The sequence below is a fragment of the Balaenoptera acutorostrata genome, chromosome 15 (assembly GCF_949987535.1).
Source record: "Balaenoptera acutorostrata chromosome 15, mBalAcu1.1, whole genome shotgun sequence".
Taxonomy (NCBI): Eukaryota; Metazoa; Chordata; class Mammalia; order Artiodactyla; family Balaenopteridae; genus Balaenoptera; species Balaenoptera acutorostrata.
Window position 1 is genome coordinate 22,761,814 of NC_080078.1, and position 23,127 is coordinate 22,784,940.

The following is a 23,127-nucleotide window of genomic DNA, read 5'->3' on the forward strand; positions in this document are numbered from 1 at the left end:
CACAAGGCTCTTGTATACACAGACTTACATAATAAATAATGCAGCCTCCTTTACTGAGTAAAGATAGATAATTGGATAAAATCTAAATATTTGGGGGAAAGTTACATATGTCAAAATAAGTTCCAGGAGGAATAAGGTATATGTGTAAAAAATCATTAAAAAAACAATATATGTATGTAATATATATTATCAATGAGTATTAAGTTGATCTCTGGATCAGTCAAAATGTTTTAAGCATAAAAGCAAATAGAAAAAAATGAAAGACAAGAACAAACTTCTAATACTTACTACCTTAAAAAACTAGAAACATTTTTGCAATAATTGACAAATGGACACTATACTTAATGTGTAAAGAGACCTTAAAAATTCAGAATGGAAAATTCATTATGGAAAAGACAACAGAAACATGAGCAAAGGATACGGACAACTCTCTAAAGAAAAACAATTGGCCAAAACCTTCTGGAAAAAATAGCAGATGACAATCTAAAGGGTATTCAAATAAACAGAAATTAAACCTATAATGAAAAACTTTTTTAATCTGTCAAATTAACAAAGATTTGAAACAAATCGATGCTAGCAAACACAAGGTAAAAACTTTCCTGGAATTAAAAAATCCTTCAGTGTTCATACTTTTTTAAAAAGCCCAGTAATTTCACTTCTAGGAATTTTTCCTCAAGAAATAATTATCTGCCAAAGATGTATGTGCAAGGATATGATTGGCAGCATCATTTGGGAACAACTTAGTGCCAACCGTAGGGGACTGTTTTAGAAATTATGGCATGCATCAACATGTTGGAATATTATGCAGCTATTAAAAACTGCTTTTGAATAATGGAAAAAGTATGATAGAAGATTGTAAAACAGGGGCAGTCATTGACTGAGTGGTGGGATTAGATATGGTTTTAACTTTTCTAGATTTTTCAAGTTTCCATTAATGGATTTCCTTTATAATAGGGAAGAGAATTTACAAAAAGGGGGACAAAAGGCAATGAAAATGACACGGCTGAGTGTCCTACTAAACAACCCCACTATGGGTGAGGAGGCCAGAAAGTTGGGGAGTAATACGTTCAAAGCCTAAGCCAAGTGTTTTGTGAAAACCCTTCAAGTTGCCTTTCCCCCCCAAATGAGAAGCTGCTCCTGCAGCTGCCTTGGCAGCTCTGCATTGGCTGCCTAGAAGGGTGTGGGAGGAAAAATGCACAAACGCACTTATGAATGGAATGTGTGTTTTGCAAGAGGCCAAGTTGGCAGCTTTGCCTTCCAAAAGGTGGGAGCATCAGCTGAAAGAACAGTGTGTGCAGACCGGGGCCTCAGAGACCTTATGGTCCAGGCCTATCTCTGTAGAGTTCTAGAGTTGGGGGCCTGTGGGGAAACTTCCACCCCCACCCACCCAGGAAAAGGAATGGCCTTGGCTGTTCCTAGGAGCAAAGGGAGTGCTCTTGGCACAGGGAACCTTCATCTGCTCTGTGAATGTGCAGTTGGAAGATGATCCTCAATAAAATGTAGGCTTTCCCAAATTTAATTCTCACAACAACCTTATGAAGTAGGTACTAATGTTGCCATCTTTAAAATGAGGAAACTGAAGGGAGCTCCCTGGTGGTCTAGTGGTTAGGATTCCATGCTTTCACTGCTGTAGCCGGGGTTCAAGCCCTGGTTGGGGAACTGGCAAGCTGAGTGGCATGGCCAAAATTAAAAAAATAAAAAACAAAATGAGGAAACAGGCTCAGAGAGGGCAAATAATTCATACATATCCCACTATTTGGTCATTTTCCACAAACTGAATCTTTAAATATTCATAATAATCCTTAAAAGTAGATACATCCTCATTTTATACAGCTGCAGAAATGGACTCAAACAAGGTTAAGTGACTGGCCCAGGAGCACAGCTGAAGTGCCAACCTAGACAGACACTTATTTTGTGTCTCAGGACTGGAGTCTCAAGAGGTAAACAGCAGCTAAACTCCCACAGCTTTGGAGCTCAGCTGCAGGGGGAAAGAATCCAGCCAACATTGTTTCAAGATGTTCTCAAGGCCTTGCAGCTGATGTCAGCAGTATACCTGGGGAACTTCGCTCTTTACAGGGAAACTTCATCCAAAATCAAGAGCTTCAGTTCTGGCTCCTGGTTCCCAACTTCCAGATCTTACAGAAGTTGCATTTAAAGGATTAAACACTGCCTCAAATGCCCAACCTTGAGAGTTATTTTAATTATTTTTTTCTAACTATGAAAGCAATATATGCTGATTTAAAAAAAAAAAAACGGCCTATATACAGAAGAGCATTTGGTAAAATCAGATCTGCCAATCCCACCAGCCAGAGACAAATACTGTTCATATTTTGGTATATAGCCTTCCAGGTTTTGTTCCAAGGCTGTGCATATCTTTGTATAGTTTTTTTCTACTCAAACTATACAGATTATCCTGTAACTCTCCATGCTTTATACAACCTATAATATACTATAAATGCACAATCTCATCTTCACAACAATCCTATAAGATGTATACCATTATTATGTACCAAGCACAGAGATGTTAAATAATTTACAGTAATTCAAGCTCACCTAATTAAAAAGTAGGAAAGCTGGAATTCAGAGTCTAGCAGTTTGGATCCAGAGGTCTACTGCTGCTTCTTGCAGATCTCTTTCACTAGAGATTTTATTTACACACACATGTGCGTGCACACACAATTTTTAAAAATAGCTACCTAGAATTCCACTGAATAACCCCATGACATCTCCTCCATACATGTTTTTGAGGATATTACTCTAGAAGTGGAATTGCAGGGTCCCAGTGTAGAGAGAAATTTACAAGACTTTTTGTAATGATACATACTACATGCCAGATTAATTCATCTTTTCTGGAGGGCAGCTAATACCTCTATCAGTTTTGGAACTGTGTGTGCCTGTGCCCATGTCCTTTCCAACACAGAATGTTGACAATTTGAGAGTTGATTAAAAAAAAAAAAGCAAAGGCTTTTACTGAAATTAAAGCTTCTAAGGGGGAGCTCTGGTGTGATGGAGGCACCTGTTGGTAAAGGGTAACACTGCAGTCTCACTCCAAAAGGAAGGCAGCATTCCTGAAAATTGAATTGAAAGGGGGCTTCCTGGATTGGTTAAAAGCTACAAGAGTCAGTCTTCAACTTTGCTCTGGTGGACCTGCCAGATTTGCAGTCAGCCTATCTTTTTCCTTCAGTGTTATAAAAGCCATTAATAGAAAACAGTTTGCCTTACAGAAATTTGCTTCACAGATGTTACCACTTTGACAAACTAGGTAATACCTGGGTTTTCTCCACAGAGAAGTCACTCCTCCTGGTTTCCTTACCTATATATGGTATACCATTTAATAGGAGCGCTACATGAAATAAGCACCTGCTGTAATACCTGTGTATAAACCCACTGACACAAAGAAAGTACAAACTGGTTTCCTCCCCTCACCTTGTCTTAAGATGGGGAATGTCTGAATTTTAGGCATTTATTGAAAACTTGTACATTTCATATAAATGGACTAGACTCCTTAAGCTGGTACAATGTTTCCACAGACTGTCTACTATATAGAGGTCTGGCAGCCTCTGGAGTGCCTGCAGCCTGACCAAATTCTCTGCTATTGCCCACGAGGGATTAAGAAATGGCACATGGAAAATGGTGGGCAGACTCACAAACACTCGTTTGGGCTGTTGCTTTCCTCTTCATCTTTTATTCCCATCAGTCCTAGGCCAGAGAGCGATCCATGAGTGCTGCAACAGATGAGGAGTAAAGATAGTTTTTGTCGACAGGGTTGAATGAATGGTTATAAACTAAGGTAGAGGAAAAAGGTGTTTTTTTTGATATGCGTATGTGCCATGGGGCAGGGGGCAGGCAGGTAGACAGCTTATGGAAAGCTGCCTGCTGAAAATGGTCCAATGGAAAGAATATTGACTAGTCCCAGATGCCTAGAATCAAATCATAGCTCTGCCACTTAACAGATGTGAGGCACATCTCAACTAAGGGTGAATGATCTCAAACTAAGACTCAGTTTCTTCAACTTACTAGCTGGGTGACCTTAGGCAAGTTGCTTAATCTGAGCCTTTTTCTCATCTTGTTAAATGGAGATTCAACAACCTTAACCAAAACTGCATATAAAAGCACTTAGCAGTACTTGACACATTAAGGGTTTGATGAATTATAGCAATTATTAATGTTTTCAGTATTAATTTTAGCAGTCACCAGAAGTATAAGGATTAAGAGCTGAGTCAGGCTCCCAGCACGAGGAAACCTTCTACTCTCCTTGCTACTCCTTCTTCCTGAGCCACTTTTACCCTTTCCCAAGTGTTATCTGCTGGCATCATGGAGACAGTTGCACAGATGAGGCCCAGAGAAGTCAGTCACACAGCAAGCTTATAGTCTGGGGAAATACATGCTCCTGCTGCTGGGTTTGATCATTATGGCTATGGAAATCAGAGTGCAACTTTTAAAACAAAGGAGTAACAGCAGGTTTTGTTACTACATGATTTGCTATTTCCAGAGTTTTCTCCTGACTTGTCAAACATGCCTTAGGACCTCTGCCTCAGTCAGAACCTAAGCCTTTTTTGCTCCTTGACCCAATGCTCCCTCCTCTAAGCCCTCATCCCCTGAGAACATCCCAGCTACTTCTGGAAGAAGAAAGCTTTGGCCCTCTCTTGGCTTAGTTTACCTACACAATGGGGAACTACAAGCTAAGTATTCCACTTGGTACACGAAAACCCCTATTTTACCCCTACCTCCATACACTGGCTCTGAGAAGTTTTATGCAGGCAAGTTTGCCTCTCAGGGTCCAAGCTCTTAAACAAAGAGCTTTCTTTTTTCTTTCTTTGGCAATTTTTGGTCACTTTTAAACCTCTTGCTGTTAAGTCTACCCATAAGCCTGTTTGAAGTGTATCAGTCTAAGATTTTTTTTTTTTTTTTGCTGTAAAACCTAGTACTTATTTCTGTTTCTCAGAGACAGTAATTCTCTCAAGCTGCCCAGCAGGTAGCCTGTTTCACTAGTGGCCCTAATACATGTCAGAAGAATTTTATGATAGGAAGTTAACTTCTGATCCAGGCTTCAAGGCCTGAGGCATTCATGTTTTGCCACCTGGGACCTTGGGCCTGTGAAAGAATCCTAGAATGTCAGAATTTTAAGGGACTTTAGAAATAATACAATCCAGTGATTTTCAAACTGTGCTTTTTTCAAAAAAAGCCCTCTTTCCCTCTTTCTCTCCTCTCCCAGCATACACATTCATTCATATACCTACTCATCCATTTCAGAATTGCTCATCTTTATGCCTTAGTAAAGATTTAACATCAATTTTTCTTTTAAAGAAAGGGTTTTATAGTTTCAAGCGTTTGAAAATTACTGATTTACTCCAAATCCCTCATTTTACCAAAGGGAAATTGAGATCCACAGTGGGAAAGTGGCTTGGCCACTACTTGTCAGCAGAGATAGGTGATACAGCTGGGACTGGACCCAGAGTCCTGCTCCAGTATTCCTCAGGCTTAGAAACAGCAAAACAGGCCCTATCTCTTAAAAGTTAACAGAAATGGTAAAGGGGGCAAGGGCAGGGAAGGCAGGAACACACTCCTGATATGTGGGAAAGGTAGGTTCTAGTCACATCTAAGCCTGGGCCTTGCCCTAGAACTTCCTGACCATTTTTACTCAAGTGGCTCTTGTTCCAGAGAGGCTGCAGGACCTAAGACCTCTGCCTTTAAACTGGGATGAGCTGTCTCCCTGAGGGACCACTAAGTGTAGTTATAAGAGCAAATATGAGTAAAATGGGGATACAGTACCTCTCTCTTAGAACTGTGAGAGTTAAGAGATGATTCATTTCAGTTTTCGTTTATGTGCCTGGACGTCAACAAAAGGCTTTTCTCCAAGAAAAGCTTAAGTCCAGAGAGTCCAGAGGTCAGAATCATGAAGGGGCAACCCTTCAGTCCTTACCTCTCAGTTCCTGGCAGCAGGATGAGGCAGAGGGTGCCTGGGCACAGGCTGTGGTAGAGCTCTCCTATCTTCCTGCCCCAGCGCCAGGCTGCTATCTTTGGGTGGTCCACCTTCACCACCTAGAATCAAAGCCAGGTGTTGACACTGTCAGAGTACCCACCGCTGACCTTTGGAGGGACTGCAACATTCCTCCTCAGGCTCCCAGGAAAGGCTCTGTACAAATCCTCAGTCTGAAGCCAGAGTCTATACTGCAGGGTTCCCTGTCCGCTCCAGCATCCCCAGACCTCCAAGTCAGTTTAGAGTCCTGAGTTAGGGAAACCAAATCACTAAGGAGAGCTCTAGTCTGGCCTCTGACATTAAGTATCTCTGTGACCTGGGCAAAGTCACTCACTAGCTCTGGTGTCTATTTCTCATCTGCTAAGTGTGGGACATTAGACTACGGCAGGGCTTCCCAAACTTAAACCATTCACCTTCTATCTTCACCCTTCTGTTGCATATTCCCTAATGGTTTTCTTTAAAGCGAGTCAATTTCTTCCGTAGCTTCGTCTAAGTAATACTATCCATGAAATCACACGTTCAATGTGGTGGTTGCATACTTTAATGAATGTTAGAAAAACAAGTTCATAACAATAAAAGTGAAAAAAAGAGGTCCATCTATGACCACCAAAAATCATATTGTGTATGTATGTACTACACTTCAGGAAATCCTAGATCACTAAAGACTTGTCCAGCTCTCCAACTTCCTGTATTAACCCCTCAAAGTCCCTTGGAGAGACACCTGGAAAACCTGATTTTAGCAAGTTTGGAGGGGGCAAAAGTATGAGAGATCTTGGAGAAAGAAAGGTGTGTCCAGGGCTGGAAGACACTGGAGAGTGAAGTAAGACTAGTGGCAGGGCAGGAAAAAAAAGATTGAAGGCTTAAGTGTCACTTGAGCAGGACCATCCTGCCTAATTTCCATAAACATCAGAAGGCCAACCACCAGAGCCAGCAAACCAAGGTAGCTAGCTACCTTTCCCCCCTAACCCCAGGATACTTTTAATCACTCACCTGCAAGGTCTCCTGCTCCGAGGGGGGAGGTATGACATGAAGCCCTGGGGGCCTTGATTCAGAAGGTAAGCCCCTGAGCCATGAATGGAGGTGCCTGGGCGTTAGGGCATGCCTGCCTTTCAGCTTCCAGTTCTCGCCTGTGAGAATGCCAAGGGCCCTCTGGGCACTACCAAAAGTTTTGAATCCTGAAAACAGGAATACCCCCTCCTGTTACTAAGGACCAAAACCAAAACCAAAACCAAAACAAAAAACCTGATCACCATCCTAGCTGGAGCCCATCCAGAGCCAGGGGAGAAGGACAAAATCAGGAGATGTTGACCTGGTCCAGCCCAGGAGGGACTACTTGTTGACCATTTCCTTTCTCTGACCTCATGTTACCACCATCTCTAATCTCCTTCCCCAAGGCTATATTTGATGGCATAGACTTACTCAAGAAACAGTATTTTTTCTGCTTTCCATTTTTAAGATCTTTAGGCAAGATCACAGCTTCCAGGCCCAGGAAGAGGCTGGACTGTTGCAACAGGTGTTCCTTGAAGGTTTCACTCACTCCAGACAGGTATATAGTACCTTGGTTCTCAGAATCTTGTTCCAGCTCATTCACAAGGATGTCACAATCAAGGGTGAGCTCTGTCACAGGCCTCTGCACCTAACCAAGGAAAGATGGCATTAATGGTAGAAAAGTCACCACTTCAAACCCCAGGCCTGTTACATACTAGCAAGTAGCTTAATTCTGCAGCTTCCTTATCTATACAAGGAAGCTAATGATAACTGCCCCAAAGGACTACGGTAGAAACTTAAGTAATAGATAAATAAATACAAAATGTAAATATTTTTGTGTAAATAATACTCTCTTCCCTTTCCTTCTCTCCCCCACCAACTGCAATCAGTTCTCTGCCTTCTACACCAATGAAATTGTTTAATTGCGTTAAGAAACATCAAAATACCATTTGATTCCCCTGAAAGCTAAAGGGCAACCACAAAAAAAACCACCCTGAACAAACCATTTGGGGTCTAAGTAGTGATAAAGAGTACATGGAAGATGTAGCCCAGGCTGATTTTGACAAAAATGAAAAGCTATCATGTCTTAGGTCACCACTATAAGAATGCCGGCCTTGGCTAAAGGCTTTCCATAACAGAAAATCTTGTGTCTTAAGCCTCTCGAGGGTGCTTGTCTAAGCTGTTATGTCTTAGGGTGCTGTAAATACAGGCTTGAGTAAATACAAGTACTGAAAATACAGGATTGAGTGAAGTATACTACTTTATGCTTTCTCTGGCAACCCTACCTTGATGCAGGTACCTTCTACCAGGATGCCATCCAAAGACTCTATGGCCAGCTGGGCACCTTCCAGGATTTCGTATTGTATACAGAGATGTGGCTGCAGAAAAATCAAGATTTCCTTACTTTTGCTTTCCAGGCTCAAACTGCCAGAGACGGGGCTAGGAACGGGGGCCCACCTAAACTACAGTGGCCAGAGCCACCTGAATGGATGTTCTTGCTGTGCTGGGCTAGATAGTGATCACAGACCATCAATTTTAAGTGGAATCATCATGGTTCAGGGCTTGGTTTCTCTCAGAAAATAATCTTGTCACTTAAAATTGAAGCCTTCTCTCCCTGGGTGGTATGGGGAAAGCACTAACAAATTCTTTACTACCCAACTTGCTGTTCATACCATTTATTATTAATCACTAAAGTTACCGCTGCAAGTCACAGGTAGAGATTCCCATTTGCCTTATTAGCTTAATTTTAGACAAGCAGCTTTCCTACAGGCTTGGGGAGGTTAAGTTCTTCCACTGGATTTGCATCTTCAAATTGCACTTGATTAACACCAGAGTATCTAAATCTATGTGATGGTCTGAGCCACAGCATCATCATGGAGATTAAAGTGCTCCCATAGAAAAGCTTCATTTTATTGGATTTGGCAATGATTTCCTGAATATGACACCAAAGGCACAGGCAACAAAAAAAATATGAGAAGTTAAACTTTATCAAAATTAAAAAGTGTATCAAAGAACAACCACCAACAATGTCAAAAGGCAGCAGAAAGAATGGGAGAAAATATTTGCAAATCACATATCTACTGAAGGATTCATATCTAAAGTATATAGAGAACTCCTAAAACTCAACACAAAAAAATCAACCCAATTAAAATATAGGCAAAGGACTTGCATAGACATTTCTCCAAAGAAGATACACCAATGGCCAATAAGCATACAAAGAAATGCTCAACATCACTAATCATTAGGGAGCTTGCAAGTCAAAACCACGAGATACTATTAATACTTCACATCCATTAGGATGGCTACTATCAAAACAAAAAATGCCCCCCAAACCAAAAACAACAACAAAAAAACCAAGTGTCAGGGGAATTCCTGGCAGTCCAGTGGTTAGGACCCCCTAGCTTCCAATGCAGGGGGCACGGGTTCGTTCCCTGGTCGGGGAACTAAGATCCTACATGGGATGCAGCCAAAAACAAAAACAAACAAACAACAAAAAAAGACCAAAAAAAACCAAAAAACAAAAAAAAACCCCAAGTGTCAGCTGGAATATGGAGAAGTTGGAACCCTTGGCATTGCGGGTGGGAATGTAAAATGGTGCAGCTGCTATAGAAAACAGTATGGCAGTTCCTCAAAAAATGAAATGAATTATCATTTAACCCAGAAATTCCACATCTGTGTATATCACCCAAAAGAACTGAAAACAGGGACTCAAACAAATACTTGTACATCCATGTTCATTTCACAGTAGCATTATTCAGAATGGCTAAAACGTGGAAATAATCCAAATGTTCATCGATGGATGAATGGATAAAAAAAATGTGGTATAATCATACAATGGAATATAATTCAGCCTTGAAAAGAAATGAAATTCTGATACATACTACATCATGGGTGAACCCTGAAGACATTATGCTAAGTGAAATAAGCCAGACACAAAAGGACAAATATTGTAGGATTCCACTTATATGATATACATAGAGTAGTCAAATTTATAAGACAGGAAATACAATAGTAGTTAACAGGCCTGGGAGAAAGGGGACTGGAGAGTTACTGTTTAAAGGGTACAGAGTTTCAGTATGGGATGATGAAAAAGTTCTAGAGAGAATGTACTTAATAACACTGAACTATACGTAAAAATGGTTTAAAAGGCAAATTTTATGTATACTTTACAAAAAGAAAGAAAAAAAAAAAAGACAAGACGACTTACAGGAAGGAGTTACAGTCCCTTGAATACCCTTTCCCATCCCTCAGTCTATGTTCCCAGGGATGATCTTTTTATTTCTGTTTTTAGGTGTAGGAAAGACAATAAAAGATTTGGGGAAAGCACATTTTAAACATCTAGGATTCTGCAGTTAGATCGATTTGGAGACTTTAATTTTTGCTTCACTTTAATAGTTACTAAACCTAATAGTTATTAGTTATATTATTAGCTATTACACATAATAGTTTAATGCACCAGATTAATAGTTGCCTATATCGAAATTCTAAAGGTACAAAAGAATTTACAGTGAAAAGTCTTCCCCTAACCCCTGTTCCCAGTCACCTAGTTTCTCTCTCCCTGGAGGCCTTCATTGTTACCAGTTATTATAATTATATATCATTCTACAGATATTCTGTTATAAGTTTTTATTTTCAATTCTTTTCATGGCTTCCTGTCTCATAGTGCTTATAATGTTGTTATTGCTTCATATAGTAACTTTAGTCTTTATCTGACTTCCTGCTATGACCATGAAGATAGAGGCTTACTCATTACATCCTTTTAAAAAGTATGAATTTTTTAAACCATATACAAGTATTATTTCTTAAAAAGTAAAAATAATTAAACTCTTCATAGGGTTTTTATGTAAATAACAAACTAATAAACAAAACTTACTCCAAGAGATTGGAGAGCTAACAGCAACAACAAAAAAAAGCCCTGCTCCTCTAGTATCTTAACCCAGCTATGAGCCTACTTTGGATTTAAGCCCTACAGACTTCCCGGCACATGGAAGCTACTGCTGTTTTTGAAAGGGCATTTTATCATTTAAAGCTGAAGTCACAAGCATGAAGCCCATAAACTACATTAAACCACTAGACATATTTTTTGTCTGGCTTACATAATATTTAAGAAAATTGGAGCCAACAATATGAAAATTGGCAGATTTCTCGATTCTCAAAACAAAAAAATCAGAAGATCTGGCAATATGGGGCACACATTCTTATGGGTCAACACTGTTCCCAAGAGACAGAGCATGTCTCACATTCCAGTTGGTGACAATCAAGCTCAAATCACTAATACTTGAAGGACCCTAGAAGGCATCTGAATTTCCCACACTAGATTAGAAGATCAAAAAAAAAGTTTTCTTGTCTCATTACCTGATGGGTTTCAAGAATAAGAGTCACTGACCGGACTGGACCAAAACTCTTAAACAGCCTCTTCAGAGCTCTAAGGTTACAAGTTTTGCTAAATGGCCCAGCATAGACAGTTGACATCTCCATCCACTTGATCCTCATCTATAAGAAAAACAACAGAATATAGTAAGGAGGTGGATGTGGAAAGAGAATTAAGTCAAATCTAAAGAAATCATGAGTCAAAACATGGGATAATTCCTTTCAAGGAATTTCTTAACACAAACACACTTGCCAAATGTACAAGGATTTGTATACAGGGATTTCACTGCATCATTATTTGGAATAGCAAAAATTTATAAAGTGCAAATGCTGAAAACAGGTATATCATACAATGGAAAACTATGCAACACAAGGGAAATAAGATTATACAGTGTTATGAACAGATGTGTAAGTTACACTGTTAAAGGAAAAAACAAAGTTGCAAAACAGTATATAAGTCTGATTCCCATTTTTATAAAAATGAAAATGGTAATATATTAATACATATAGAAAAAATTTAGAGAAGTATACAGTAAACTTAATGAAGTATGTATTACCGTCCTTAATGGGGGGAGATTATAATAGGTCAAATAAATCATCTAGCAGAACCCATTCACTTACTCTTTTGCTCATCTCCTCAGTGAGGTTGGGTGGAAAGGGTTCAAAAGAGAACTGCACGATGCTGAAGGTAAACCGGGGGATTTCCACTCTAGCCTGCTCAAGAACCTGCAGAAAACAGCACAGCCTGGATGAAGCAGGAACCTAATAGTCTACTGTGGCTCATGGAGGTGAGCCACAGTAATATAAACAATAGTTGTCTTTTTACCCATATTAAAAAGCAATATGAGGCTGACTTCAAGGTCCAGAAGAAAATGGTGACACCACACAGCCTTGTAGAAAAACCATATAATCAGGAAAGAGAATAAATAGAATCACATATGACCCAGATCTTTAGCATTACTAAGAAGCAGGCTACTACAATCTTCAAATTACCTCTAAGTAAACAAACAAGTTAAATTCTGCAAGCCTGTGAATAAAGAGAGGGAGAAGAGACGCAAGAGACTCTGGGGGAAAAAAAAAAAAAAAAATCAAGGGGCATGGAAGACTTGGATGAAACAAAATCAGCCCCAGAAAGAAAGTACAACAAAATTTCAAAATAATGAACACAGGTCACAACTTTGATAGTTCAAGCACTTAACTACAAGGAAGAGACTTGACAGCCTCAGAGAAGCAGTGCTTCTGGGGAAGAATCAGATATATAGAGAAGAGGCAATACCCTGCTGGAGACACTGCAGTGAAGGAAAAGAAGGAAATAAAGAAATCAGGAGGGAAATTAAGGATCCTGTGGGGGAAAAAAAAATAAAACAAATACCAATCCCTCCCAAGAGCATTATAAACTTCTTATTTTTCCCAGTACATCTTTCTCAAAAAAAACCCCAACACTTTAAAAAAAGAAAAAAGAGAGCATGACATCAGCAAGATAGAGTACAAGGAAGCTTTAGGCCCTCAGTTTTCCACAGACACCGAGTTAACACTATATAGACCAGAATACCTTTGCAACAATTCTAGAGACCAGTTGAGAAGTTACAGCACCCAGAAACAACAACAACACAACAACAACCAGAAGGGATTCCAGCAAAAGGGAAAGGAAAATATGTAGTTTTGTGTACCCATCTGTCCCTGCCCTATCTGACCCAGCAGGGCTCAACACAGAGGAAATTTCCCACACTGGGGATCTTCCCTCTGGACAGAAACAAGAGTGGACCATGCAGCCAATGTCATGGCTAGGCTGGACACTGCCTGAGGGACTAGTTTCTGTCTCACCTGACTCAGAGCACTGATAGGACTGGCAGCCTTGTTTGGAACCCACTGAAAACATATGCAATCACCACAGCACATTAGAGCTGCAGTTACAAAGGCAGATGTCAGGAGGAGCAACAGATTGCAAGCTCTGAGGAGAAACAGGGACAAGCTGCTCAGAGAATATGAGACAACTAAAAGCACCTGCACAAGCTCAGAGAAGACACATCCTCAAAGTATGTTTGAGAGGTCCTGAAACCTCAGGCTGAGCTGATTAGTGAAAGTCTTCCCTTCCACCATGCCAGGCACTAACAATTGGAGAGGTAGTTGACAAAAAAAAAAAAAAAAAAAAAAGAACTAAAAGAGAACAAAGATAGACAGACAACTAATGAAATCAGGAAAATTATGCATGAACAAAATGAGTATTTCATTAAAGAGACAGCAACTATAAAAAAGAACCAGACACACACTGTGGCGGCGGAGGCAATGGCGGTGGGGTGGAGCGGCTGGCCGAGCCTGGGCCAGCAGGGCCACGGGCTGCCAGTGTGCAGCGCCACCAATCTGCCCGCCTGCCCTCTCCTCTTGGAGTGGCAGTGGAGAGGTGAGAAACAGCTACATATCAAGCATATGTTGTAAAATGGATGTCTTCTAAAAATTTCCTGAGAAGATGGCAGAGTAGAAGGACGTACGCTCATCCCTCTTGCAAGAGCACCGGAATCACAACTAACTGCTGAACAATCATTGATAGGAAGACACTGGAACTCACCAAAAAAGATAACCCTCGTCCAAAGACAAAGGAGAAGCCACAATGAGATGGTAGGAGTGGCCCAATCACAATAAAATCAAATTTTGTGGGTGACTCACAAAATGGAGAACAATTATACCACAGAAGCCCACCCACGGGACTGAAGGTTCTTAGCCCCACGTCATGCTTCCCAACCTGGGGGTCTGCAAACAGGAGGAGGAATTCCCACAGAATTAGACTTTGAAGGCTGGTGGGATTTGACTGCAGGACTTCGACAGGACTGGGGGAAACAGAGACTCCACTCTTGGAGGGCACACACAAAGTGTGCATCAGGACCCGGGGAAAGGAGCAGTGACCCCATAGGAGACTGAACCAGACCTACATGCTAGTGTTAGAGGGTCTCCTGCAGAGGCTAGGGGGGCGACTGTGGCTCACCCCAGGAACAAGGACACTGGCAGCAGTTCTGGGAAGTACTCCTTGGCGTTAGCCCTCCCAAGAGTCGGCCATTAGCCCCACCAAAGAGTCTGTAGGTTCCAGTGCTAGGTTGCCTCAGGCCAAACAACCAACAGGGAGGGAACTCAGCCCTACCCATCAGCAGACAAGCGGATTAAAGTTTTACTGAGCTCTGCCCACCAGAGCAACACCCAACTCTACCCACCACCAGTCCCTCCCATCAGGAAGCCTGCACAAGCCTCTTAGATAGCCTCATCCACCAGAGGGCAGAGAGTAGAAGCAAGAAGAACTACAATCCTGCAGCCTGTGGAATGTAAACCACACTCACAGAAAGATAGACAAAATGAAAAGGCAGAGGACTTTTTACCAGATGAAGGAACAAGATAAAACCCCAGAAAAACAATTAAATGAAGTGGAGATAGGCAACCTTCCAGAAAAAGAATTCAGAATAATGACAGTGAAGATGATCCAGGACCTTGGAAAAAGAATGGAGGCAAAGATCGAGTAGATGCAAGACCTGTTTAACAAAGACCTAGAAGAATTAAAGAACGAACACCTAGAAGAATTAAAGAACAAACAACCAGAGATGAACAATACAATAATTGAAATGAAAAATACACTAGAATCAATAGCAGAACAACTGAGGCAGAAGAATGGATAAGTGACCTGGAAGACAGAAGGGTGGAATTCACTACCGCAGAACAGAATAAAGGAAAAAAGAATGAAAAGAAATGAAGACAGCCTAAGAGACCTCTGTGACAACACTGAACGCACCAACATTAGCATTCTAGGGGTCCCAGAAGGAAAAGAGAGAGGGAAGGGACCGAGAAAATATTTGAAGAGATTATAGTTGAAAACTTCCCTAACATGGGAAAGGAAATAGCCAGCCAAGTCCAGGAAGCGCAGAGAGTCCCATACAGGATAAACCCAAGGAGAAACATGCCGAGACACATAGTAATCAAATTGACAAAAATTAAAGACAAAGAAAAATTCTTAAAAGCAACAAGGGAAAACCGACAAATAACATACAAAGGAATCCTCATAAGGTTAACAGCTGATTCCTTAGCAGAAACCCTACAAGCCAGAAGGGAGTGGCACGATATATTTAAAGTGATGAAAGGGAAGAACCTACAACCAAGATTACTCTACCCAGCAAGGATCTCATTCAGATTGACGGAGAAGCAAAAGCTAAAAGAATTCAGCACAACCAAACCAGCTCTACAACAAATGCTAAAGGAACTTCTCTAAGTGGGAAACACAGAAGAAAAGGACCTACAAAAACAAACCCAAAATAATTAAGAAAATGGTAATAGGAACATATCGATAATTACCTTACATGTGAATGGATTAAATGCTCCAACCAAAAGACACAGGCTTGCAGAATGGATACAAAAACAAGACCCATATATATGCTGTCTACAAGAGACCCACGTCAGACCTAGGGACACATACAGACTGAAAGTGAAGGGATGGAAAAAGATATTCCATGCAAAGGGAAATCAAAAGAAAGCTGGAGTAGCAATATTCGTATCAGACAAAATAGACTTTACAATAAAGAATGTTACAAGAGACAAGAAAAGACACTACATAATAATCAAGGGATCAATCCAAGAAGAAGATATAACAATTATAAACATATATGCACCCAACATAGGAGCAACTCAATACATAAGGCAAATGCTAACAGCTATAAAAGAGGAAATCAACAGTAACACAATAACAGTGGGGGACTTTAACACCTCACTTAAACCAATGGACAGATCATCCAGACACAAGATTAATAAGGAAACACAAGCTTTAAATGACACAATAGACCAGATAGATTTAATTGATATTTATGGGACATTCCATCTGAAAACAGATTACACTTTCTTCTCAAGCGCACATGGAACATTCTCCAGGATAGATCACATTTTGGGTCACAAATCAAGCCTCGGTAAATTTAAGAAAATTGAAATCATATCAAGCATCTTTTCCGACCACAATGCTATGAGATTAGAAATAAATTACAGGGAAAAAAACGTAAAAAACACACACATGTGGAGGCTAAACAATAGGTTACTAAATAACTAAGAGATCACTGAAGAACTCAAAGGGGAAATCAAAAAATACCTAGAAACAAACGACAACGAAAATACAACGATCCAAAACCTATGGGATGCAGCAAAAGCAGTTCTAAGAGGGAAGTTTATAGCAATACAAGCCTACCTCAAGAAGCAAGAAAAATCTCAAATAAACAATCTAACCTTACACCTAAAGGAACTAGAGAAAGAAGAACAAACAAAACCCAAAGTTAGTAGAGGGAAAGAAATCGTAAATATCAGAGCAGAAATAAATGAAAGAGAAACAAAGAAAACAATAGCAAGGATCAATAAAACTAAAAGCTGGTTCTTTGAGAAGATAAACAAAATTGATAAACATTTAGCCAGACTCATCAAGAAAAAGAGGGAGATGACTCAAATCAATAACATTAGAAATGAAAAAGGAGAAGTTACAATGGACACCGCAGAAATACAAAGCATCATAAGAGACTACTACAAGCAACTCTATGCCAATAAAGTGGACAACCTGGAAGAAATGGACAAATTCTTAGAAATGTGTAACCTTCCAAGACTGAACCAGGAAGAAATAGAAAAAATGAACAGACCAATCACAAGTAATGAAATTGAAACTGTGATTAAAAATCTTCCAACAGGGCTTCCCTGGTGGCACAGTGGTTGGGAATCTGCCTGCCAATGCAGGGGACACAGGTTCGAGCCCTGGTCTGGGAAGATCCCACATGCCATGGAGCAACTGGGCCCGTGAGCCACGATTACTGAGCCTGTGCATCTGGAGCCTGTGCTCCGCAACAAGAGAGGCCGCGACAGTGAGAGGCCCGCGCACCGCGATGAAGAGTGGCCCCCGCTTGCCACAACTAGAGAAAGCCCTCGCACAGAAACGAAGACCCAACACAGCCAAAAATAAATAAATAAATTAAAAAAAAAATCTTCCAACAAACAAAAGTCCAGGACCAGATGACTTCACAGGTGAATTCTATCAAATATTTAGAGAAGACCTATCCTTCTCAAACTTTTCCAAAGAATTGCAGAGGAAGGAACACTCCCAAACTCATTCTACGAGGCCAACCATCACCCTGATACCAAAACCAGACAAAGATACTACAAAAAAAGAAAATTACAGACCAATATCACTGATGAATATAGATGCAAAAATCCTCAACAAAATACTAGCAAACAGAATGCAACAACACATTAAAAGGATCATACACCATGATCAAGTGGGATTTATCCCAGGGATGCAAGGATTCTTCAATATACGCAACTCAATCAATGTGATACAACATATTAACATATTGAAGAAAAAAAACCATATGATCATCTCAATAGATGCAGAAAAAGCTTTTGACAAAATTCAACACCATTTATGATAAAAACTCTTCAGAAAGTGGGCACAGAGGGAACCTACCTCAACATAATAAAGGTCATATACAACAAACCCAAAGCAAATATCATTCTCAATGGTGAAAAACTGAAAGCATTTCCTCTAAGATCAGAAACAAGACAAGGATGTCCACTCTCGCCACTATTATTCAACATAGTTTTGGAAGTCCTAGCCACAGCAATCAGAGAAGAAAAAGAAATAAAAGGAATACAAATTGAAAAGAAGAAGTAAAACTGTCACTGTTTCCGGATGACATGACACTCTACATAGATAATCCTAAAGATGCCACCAGAAAACTACTAGAGCTAATCAATGAATTTAGTAAAGTTGCAGGATACAAAATTAATGCACAGAAATCTCCTGCATTCCAGCAAGAGAGACTAGTCTCTAAGCCTCCAGAAAGCCCCTCCCCAGCCCTGCCTTTCTTACAGAAAAAAATGACTATCAGCCCTTCTGTACCTATATGGAAAGCTATGTGCTACCCCCTAAATGTCATTCCCCAGAGAGGGGACAGGACACCCTCCATCTTTTGGCAACACCTCATCTCTTACTTTTGCTACTGCCTTCCCGCCTACTCTTGGTTTTGTCCTATTCTACACTTCAGATTTCTATTGTGTTGAACTTGCTGCTTTTTTTCATATTGAAAAGATGACATTGCCCCAAGAGCCAAAAATAAACGGGAACTGAAAAAAAAAAAAAAAAAAAAAAAAGAAATCTCCTGCATTCCTATACACTAACAACGAAAAATCAGAAAGAGAAATTAAGGAAACAATCCCAGTCACCACTGCAACAAAAAGATAAAATATCTAGGAATAAACCTACCTAGGGAGACAAAAGACCTGTATGCAGAAAACTATAAGATACTGATGAAAGAAATTAAAGATGATACCAACAGATGGAGAGATATACCATGTTCTTGCATTGGAAGAATCAATATTGTGAAAATGACTATACTACCCAAAGCAATCTACAGATTCAATGCAATCCCTATCAAATTACCAATGGCATTTTTTATGGAACTAGAACAAAAAATCTTAAAATTTGTATGGAGACACAAAAGATCCCGAATAGCCAAAGCAGTCTTGAGGGAAAAAAATGGAGCTGGAGGAATCAGACTCTGTGACTTCAGACTATACTACAAAGCTACAGTCATCAAGACAATATGGTAGTGGCACAAAAACAGAAATACAGGTCAATGGAACAGGATAGAAAGCCCAGAGATAAACCCATGCACCTATGGTGAACTAACCTATGGCAAAGGAGGCAAGGATATACAATGGAGATAAGACAGTCTCTTCAATAAGTGGTGCTGGGAAAAGTGGACAGCTACATGTAAAATAATGAAATTAGAACACTTCCTAATACCATACACAAAAATAAACTCAAAATGATTACAGACCTAAATGTAAGACCAGACACTATAAAACTCTTAGAGGAAAACATAGGTAGAACACTCTTTGACATAAATCACAGCAAGATCTTTTTTGATCCACCTCCTAGAGTAATGGAAATAAAAACAAAAATAAACAAATGGGACCTAATGAGACTTAAAAGCTTTAGCACAGCAAAGGAAACTAGAAACAAGATGAAAAGACAACCCTCAGAATAGGAGAAAATATTTGCAAACGAATCAATGGACAAAGGACTAATCTCCAAAATATATAAATAGCTCATGCAGCTCAGTATTAAAAATAAAATAACTCAATCAAAAAATGGGCAGAAGAACTAAATAGACACTTCTCCAAAGAAGACATACAGATGGCCAAGAGGCACATGAAAAGCTGCTCAACATCACTAATTATTAGAGAAATGCAAATCAAAACTACAATGAGGTTATCACCTCACACCGGTTAGAATGGGCATCATCAGAAAATCTACAAACAGCAAATGCTGGAAAGGGTGTGGAGAAAAGGGAACCCTCTTGCACTGTTGGTGGGAATGTAAATTGATACAGCCACTATGGAGAACAGTATGGAGGTTCCTTAAAGAACTAAGAATAGAATTACCATATGACCCAGCAATCCCACTACTGGGCATATACCCAGAGAAAACGGTAGTTCAAAAAGACACATGCAACCCAGTGTTCATTGCAGCACTCTTTACAATAGCCAGGTCATGGAAGCAACCTAAATGCCCATCAACAGACGAATGGATAAAGAAGATGTGGTACATATATACAATGGAGTATTAGTCAGCCATAAGAAGGAACGAAATTGGGTCATTTGTAGAGACGCGGATGGACCTAGAGACTGTCATACAGAGTGAAGTAAGTCTGAAAGAGAAAAACAAGTATCATATATTAACGCATATATGTGGAATCTAGAAAAATGGTACAGATGAAGCAGTTTGCAAGGCAGAAATAGAGACACAGGTGTAGAGAACAAACGTATGGACACCAAGGGGGAAAAGCAGGTGTTGGGGATGTGGTGGTGGGATGAATTGGGAGAGATGGGGATTGACATATATACAGTAATATGTATAAAATAGGTAACTTATATAAGAACCTGCTGTATAAAAAAATAAATAAAATTAAATTAAAAAAAAAAGAAAACAGAACCAAACAAATTCTGCATCTGAAAAATACATTAAGTGAGTTGGAAAATTCACTAAAGGGGTTCAACATCAGACTTGATCAGGCAAACTTGAAAACAGATCTTTGAGATCATTAAGTTAAAGCAAAAAAAAAACCAACAGAATGAAGAAAAGGAAACAGAGTCTAAGAGCCTTTGGGACACCATCTTTAGGACCAATTTACAAATTACAGGAGTCCCAGAAGAAGAGAGAAAGGAGCAGAGAGCTTATTTGAAGAAATAATGGCTGAAAACTCTCCATATCTGAGGAAAGAAATGAACATACAAATTCAATAAGCTGAAAGAACTCCAAGAAAGATAAATCCAAAGAGACCCACACAAAGACACATTACAATCAAATTGTTAAAAGTAAAAATTAGAGAATCTTGGAAGTAGCAAGAGAAAAGCGAATCATTACATACAAGGAAGCTTTCATAAGATTATCAGTGGATTTCTTAACAGAAACCTTGCAGGCCAGAAGAGAGTGGCATGATACATTCAAAGTGATAAAAAAACCATCAACCAAAAAAAGAAAAAAAAAACAAAAAACAACCATCAACCAAGAAAACTGTATCCAGCAAAACTATGCTTCAAAAATGCAGGGAAAAGAAAAGTTGAGAAAGTTTATTATCACTAGGCCTGCTCTTATAAGAAATGCTAAAGGGAGTCCTTCAAGATGAAAGGATACTAGACAACAACATGAAAAAGTTTTCCAGTTAAGGTAATACATGGACACATATAATAACCTGTATTAATGTAACTTTGGTGCATAAATTCACTTTTAATTCTTATTCAGAACTTAAATGACAAAAACATGAAAAAAATAACTATATGCCTATGTTAATGGGCATATAACATATAAAGATGCAATTTATGATATCAGTAACAAAGTTGAGGGGGTGGAGCTTATAGGAGTACAGTTTTTGTATGCAATTAAACTGCTATCAGTTTAAAATGGAATGTTATAATTTTAAGATGTTTTATGTAACTGCAATGATAACTGCAAAGAAAATATCTATAGAACATACACAAAAGGAAATGAGAAGGGTATCAAAGCATGTCTCTACCAAAAAAAAAAAAATCAAAACTCAAAGGAAGACAGTAGAAAGGAGAGGAGGGACAAAAAGCTGTAAGACATACAGAAAACAACAAAATGGAAATAGTCCTTCCAATCTAGTGATTACATTAAATAGCAAAATGTCAGCAAACTGAATTCAACAGCACATTAAAAGTATTATACACCATGACCAAGTGAGATTTATTCCTGGAATGCAAGGACGGTTCAATGTATGAAAACAATTCCATGTAATACACCACATTAACAGAATGAAAAGACAAAACCACATGATCATTCAACTGATGCAGAAAAAGCATTTGACAAGATTCACTCTTTCGAGATAAAAACACTCAACAAACTAGAAATAGAAGGAAACTACCCCAACATAATAAAGGCCATATATGAAAAGCTCACAGCTAACATCACACTCAAAGGTGAAAGACTGAAAATTTCCTCTAAGATCAGGAACAAGGATGCCTGCACCTGCCACTCTATTCAACACAGTATTGAGAGTTCTAACCAGAGTAATTAGGTAAGAAAAGGAAACAAAAGCCATCCAAATTGGAAAAGCTCTCTCTGTTCACATAGGACATGTAGAAAACCCTAACAATTCTACAAAAGCAATGTCAGGACTAATCAATGAGTTCAGCAAATTTGAAAGATTCAAAATCAACACACAAAAAATCAGTTGTGTTTCTACATACTAACAATGAACAATCAAAAACGGAAATTAAGAAAAAAATCTCATGTACAATAGCATCAAAAAAGAGTAAGATACTTAGGAATAAACTGAACCAAGGAGGTGAAACACTTCTATGCTAAAAACTACAAAACAATGCTGAAAGAAATTTTAAAAGACACAAATAAAAGGAAACATTCCATTTTCAGGGACTGGAACACACTATTGTTGTCAACAGTATACAAAGCAATCTATGGATTCAATTCAATCCCTATTAAAATCCTAATGTCATTTTTTGCAGAAAAAGAAAATCATCCTAAAATTCATAAGGAATCTCAAAGGACTCTGAATAGCCAAAATAATCCTGAAAAAGAATGAAGTCAGATGACACAAACTTCTTGATTTCAAAACATATTAAAAACTACAGTAATCAAAACAGTGTGGTACTGGCATAAAGACAGACAAATAGACTAATGGAACAAAAGAGAGTTCAGAAATAAAGCTCTGTGTATATGGTCAAGTGATCTTTGACAAGGGTGCCAAGAACATTCAATGTGAAATGGATAGTTTCTTCAAAAAAATGAGACTGGGAAGACTGGATATCCATATGCAAAAATGGGAAGTTGGAACCTTATGTCCTGGTATGATTTCCAGGACATCTTGTTAAGGGAAAAAAGCAAAAGAGTTTATTTATATAGTATGTTGTCTTCTGTGTAAGAAAGAAAAAGAAATAAGAAAGTGTATATATATCTACTTTTCTTTACAAAAAATGGAACAAAGGAAGGATAAATCAGAAAACAACAATGTTATTTACTTACATGAGATAGGTGGAGGGCGGACTGGGTGAAATAGATATGAGAAGGAATGACACTTCTTTTAGTATACTTGTTTGTGTAGTTTCGCCTTTGGAAGCATGTTAATGTTCTACAGATCCAAAAAATAAATCAACAAGGATGGAAGAGAGGAAAAAAAACTAAAACTAAAAGCAAATTGAAACAAATGAACCCAACTGTATTCTAAATGCATAAGAGCTAATCTGAAGGG

General features: G+C 39.1%; 1 protein-coding gene across 6 annotated transcripts in view; it reads right to left on the reverse strand.

The window, feature by feature from the left end:
* Nucleotides 1-275: 275 nt before the first annotated feature.
* The window catches only part of REXO5 (RNA exonuclease 5), a 46,740-nt gene continuing 23,888 nt past the window's right edge, over nucleotides 276-23,127 (reverse strand). For 3 of the 6 annotated variants that reach the window (XM_007189981.3, XM_057528438.1, XM_028168498.2), the window contains exons 14-20: nucleotides 11,960-12,064; nucleotides 11,324-11,461; nucleotides 8,254-8,346; nucleotides 7,400-7,616; nucleotides 6,971-7,155; nucleotides 5,924-6,042; nucleotides 278-3,725 (exon numbers count right to left, since the gene is read on the reverse strand). In XM_007189981.3, coding sequence (XP_007190043.2) covers nucleotides 3,644-3,725; nucleotides 5,924-6,042; nucleotides 6,971-7,155; nucleotides 7,400-7,616; nucleotides 8,254-8,346; nucleotides 11,324-11,461; nucleotides 11,960-12,064 — 939 coding nt within the window. In that variant the 3' untranslated portion in view covers nucleotides 278-3,643. Of the gene's footprint in view, nucleotides 3,726-5,923; nucleotides 6,043-6,970; nucleotides 7,156-7,399; nucleotides 7,617-8,253; nucleotides 8,347-11,323; nucleotides 11,462-11,959; nucleotides 12,065-23,127 lie in introns of all 6 variants that reach the window. The other 3 variants (XM_057528439.1, XM_028168500.2, XM_028168501.2) reach the window with 3 other exon arrangements.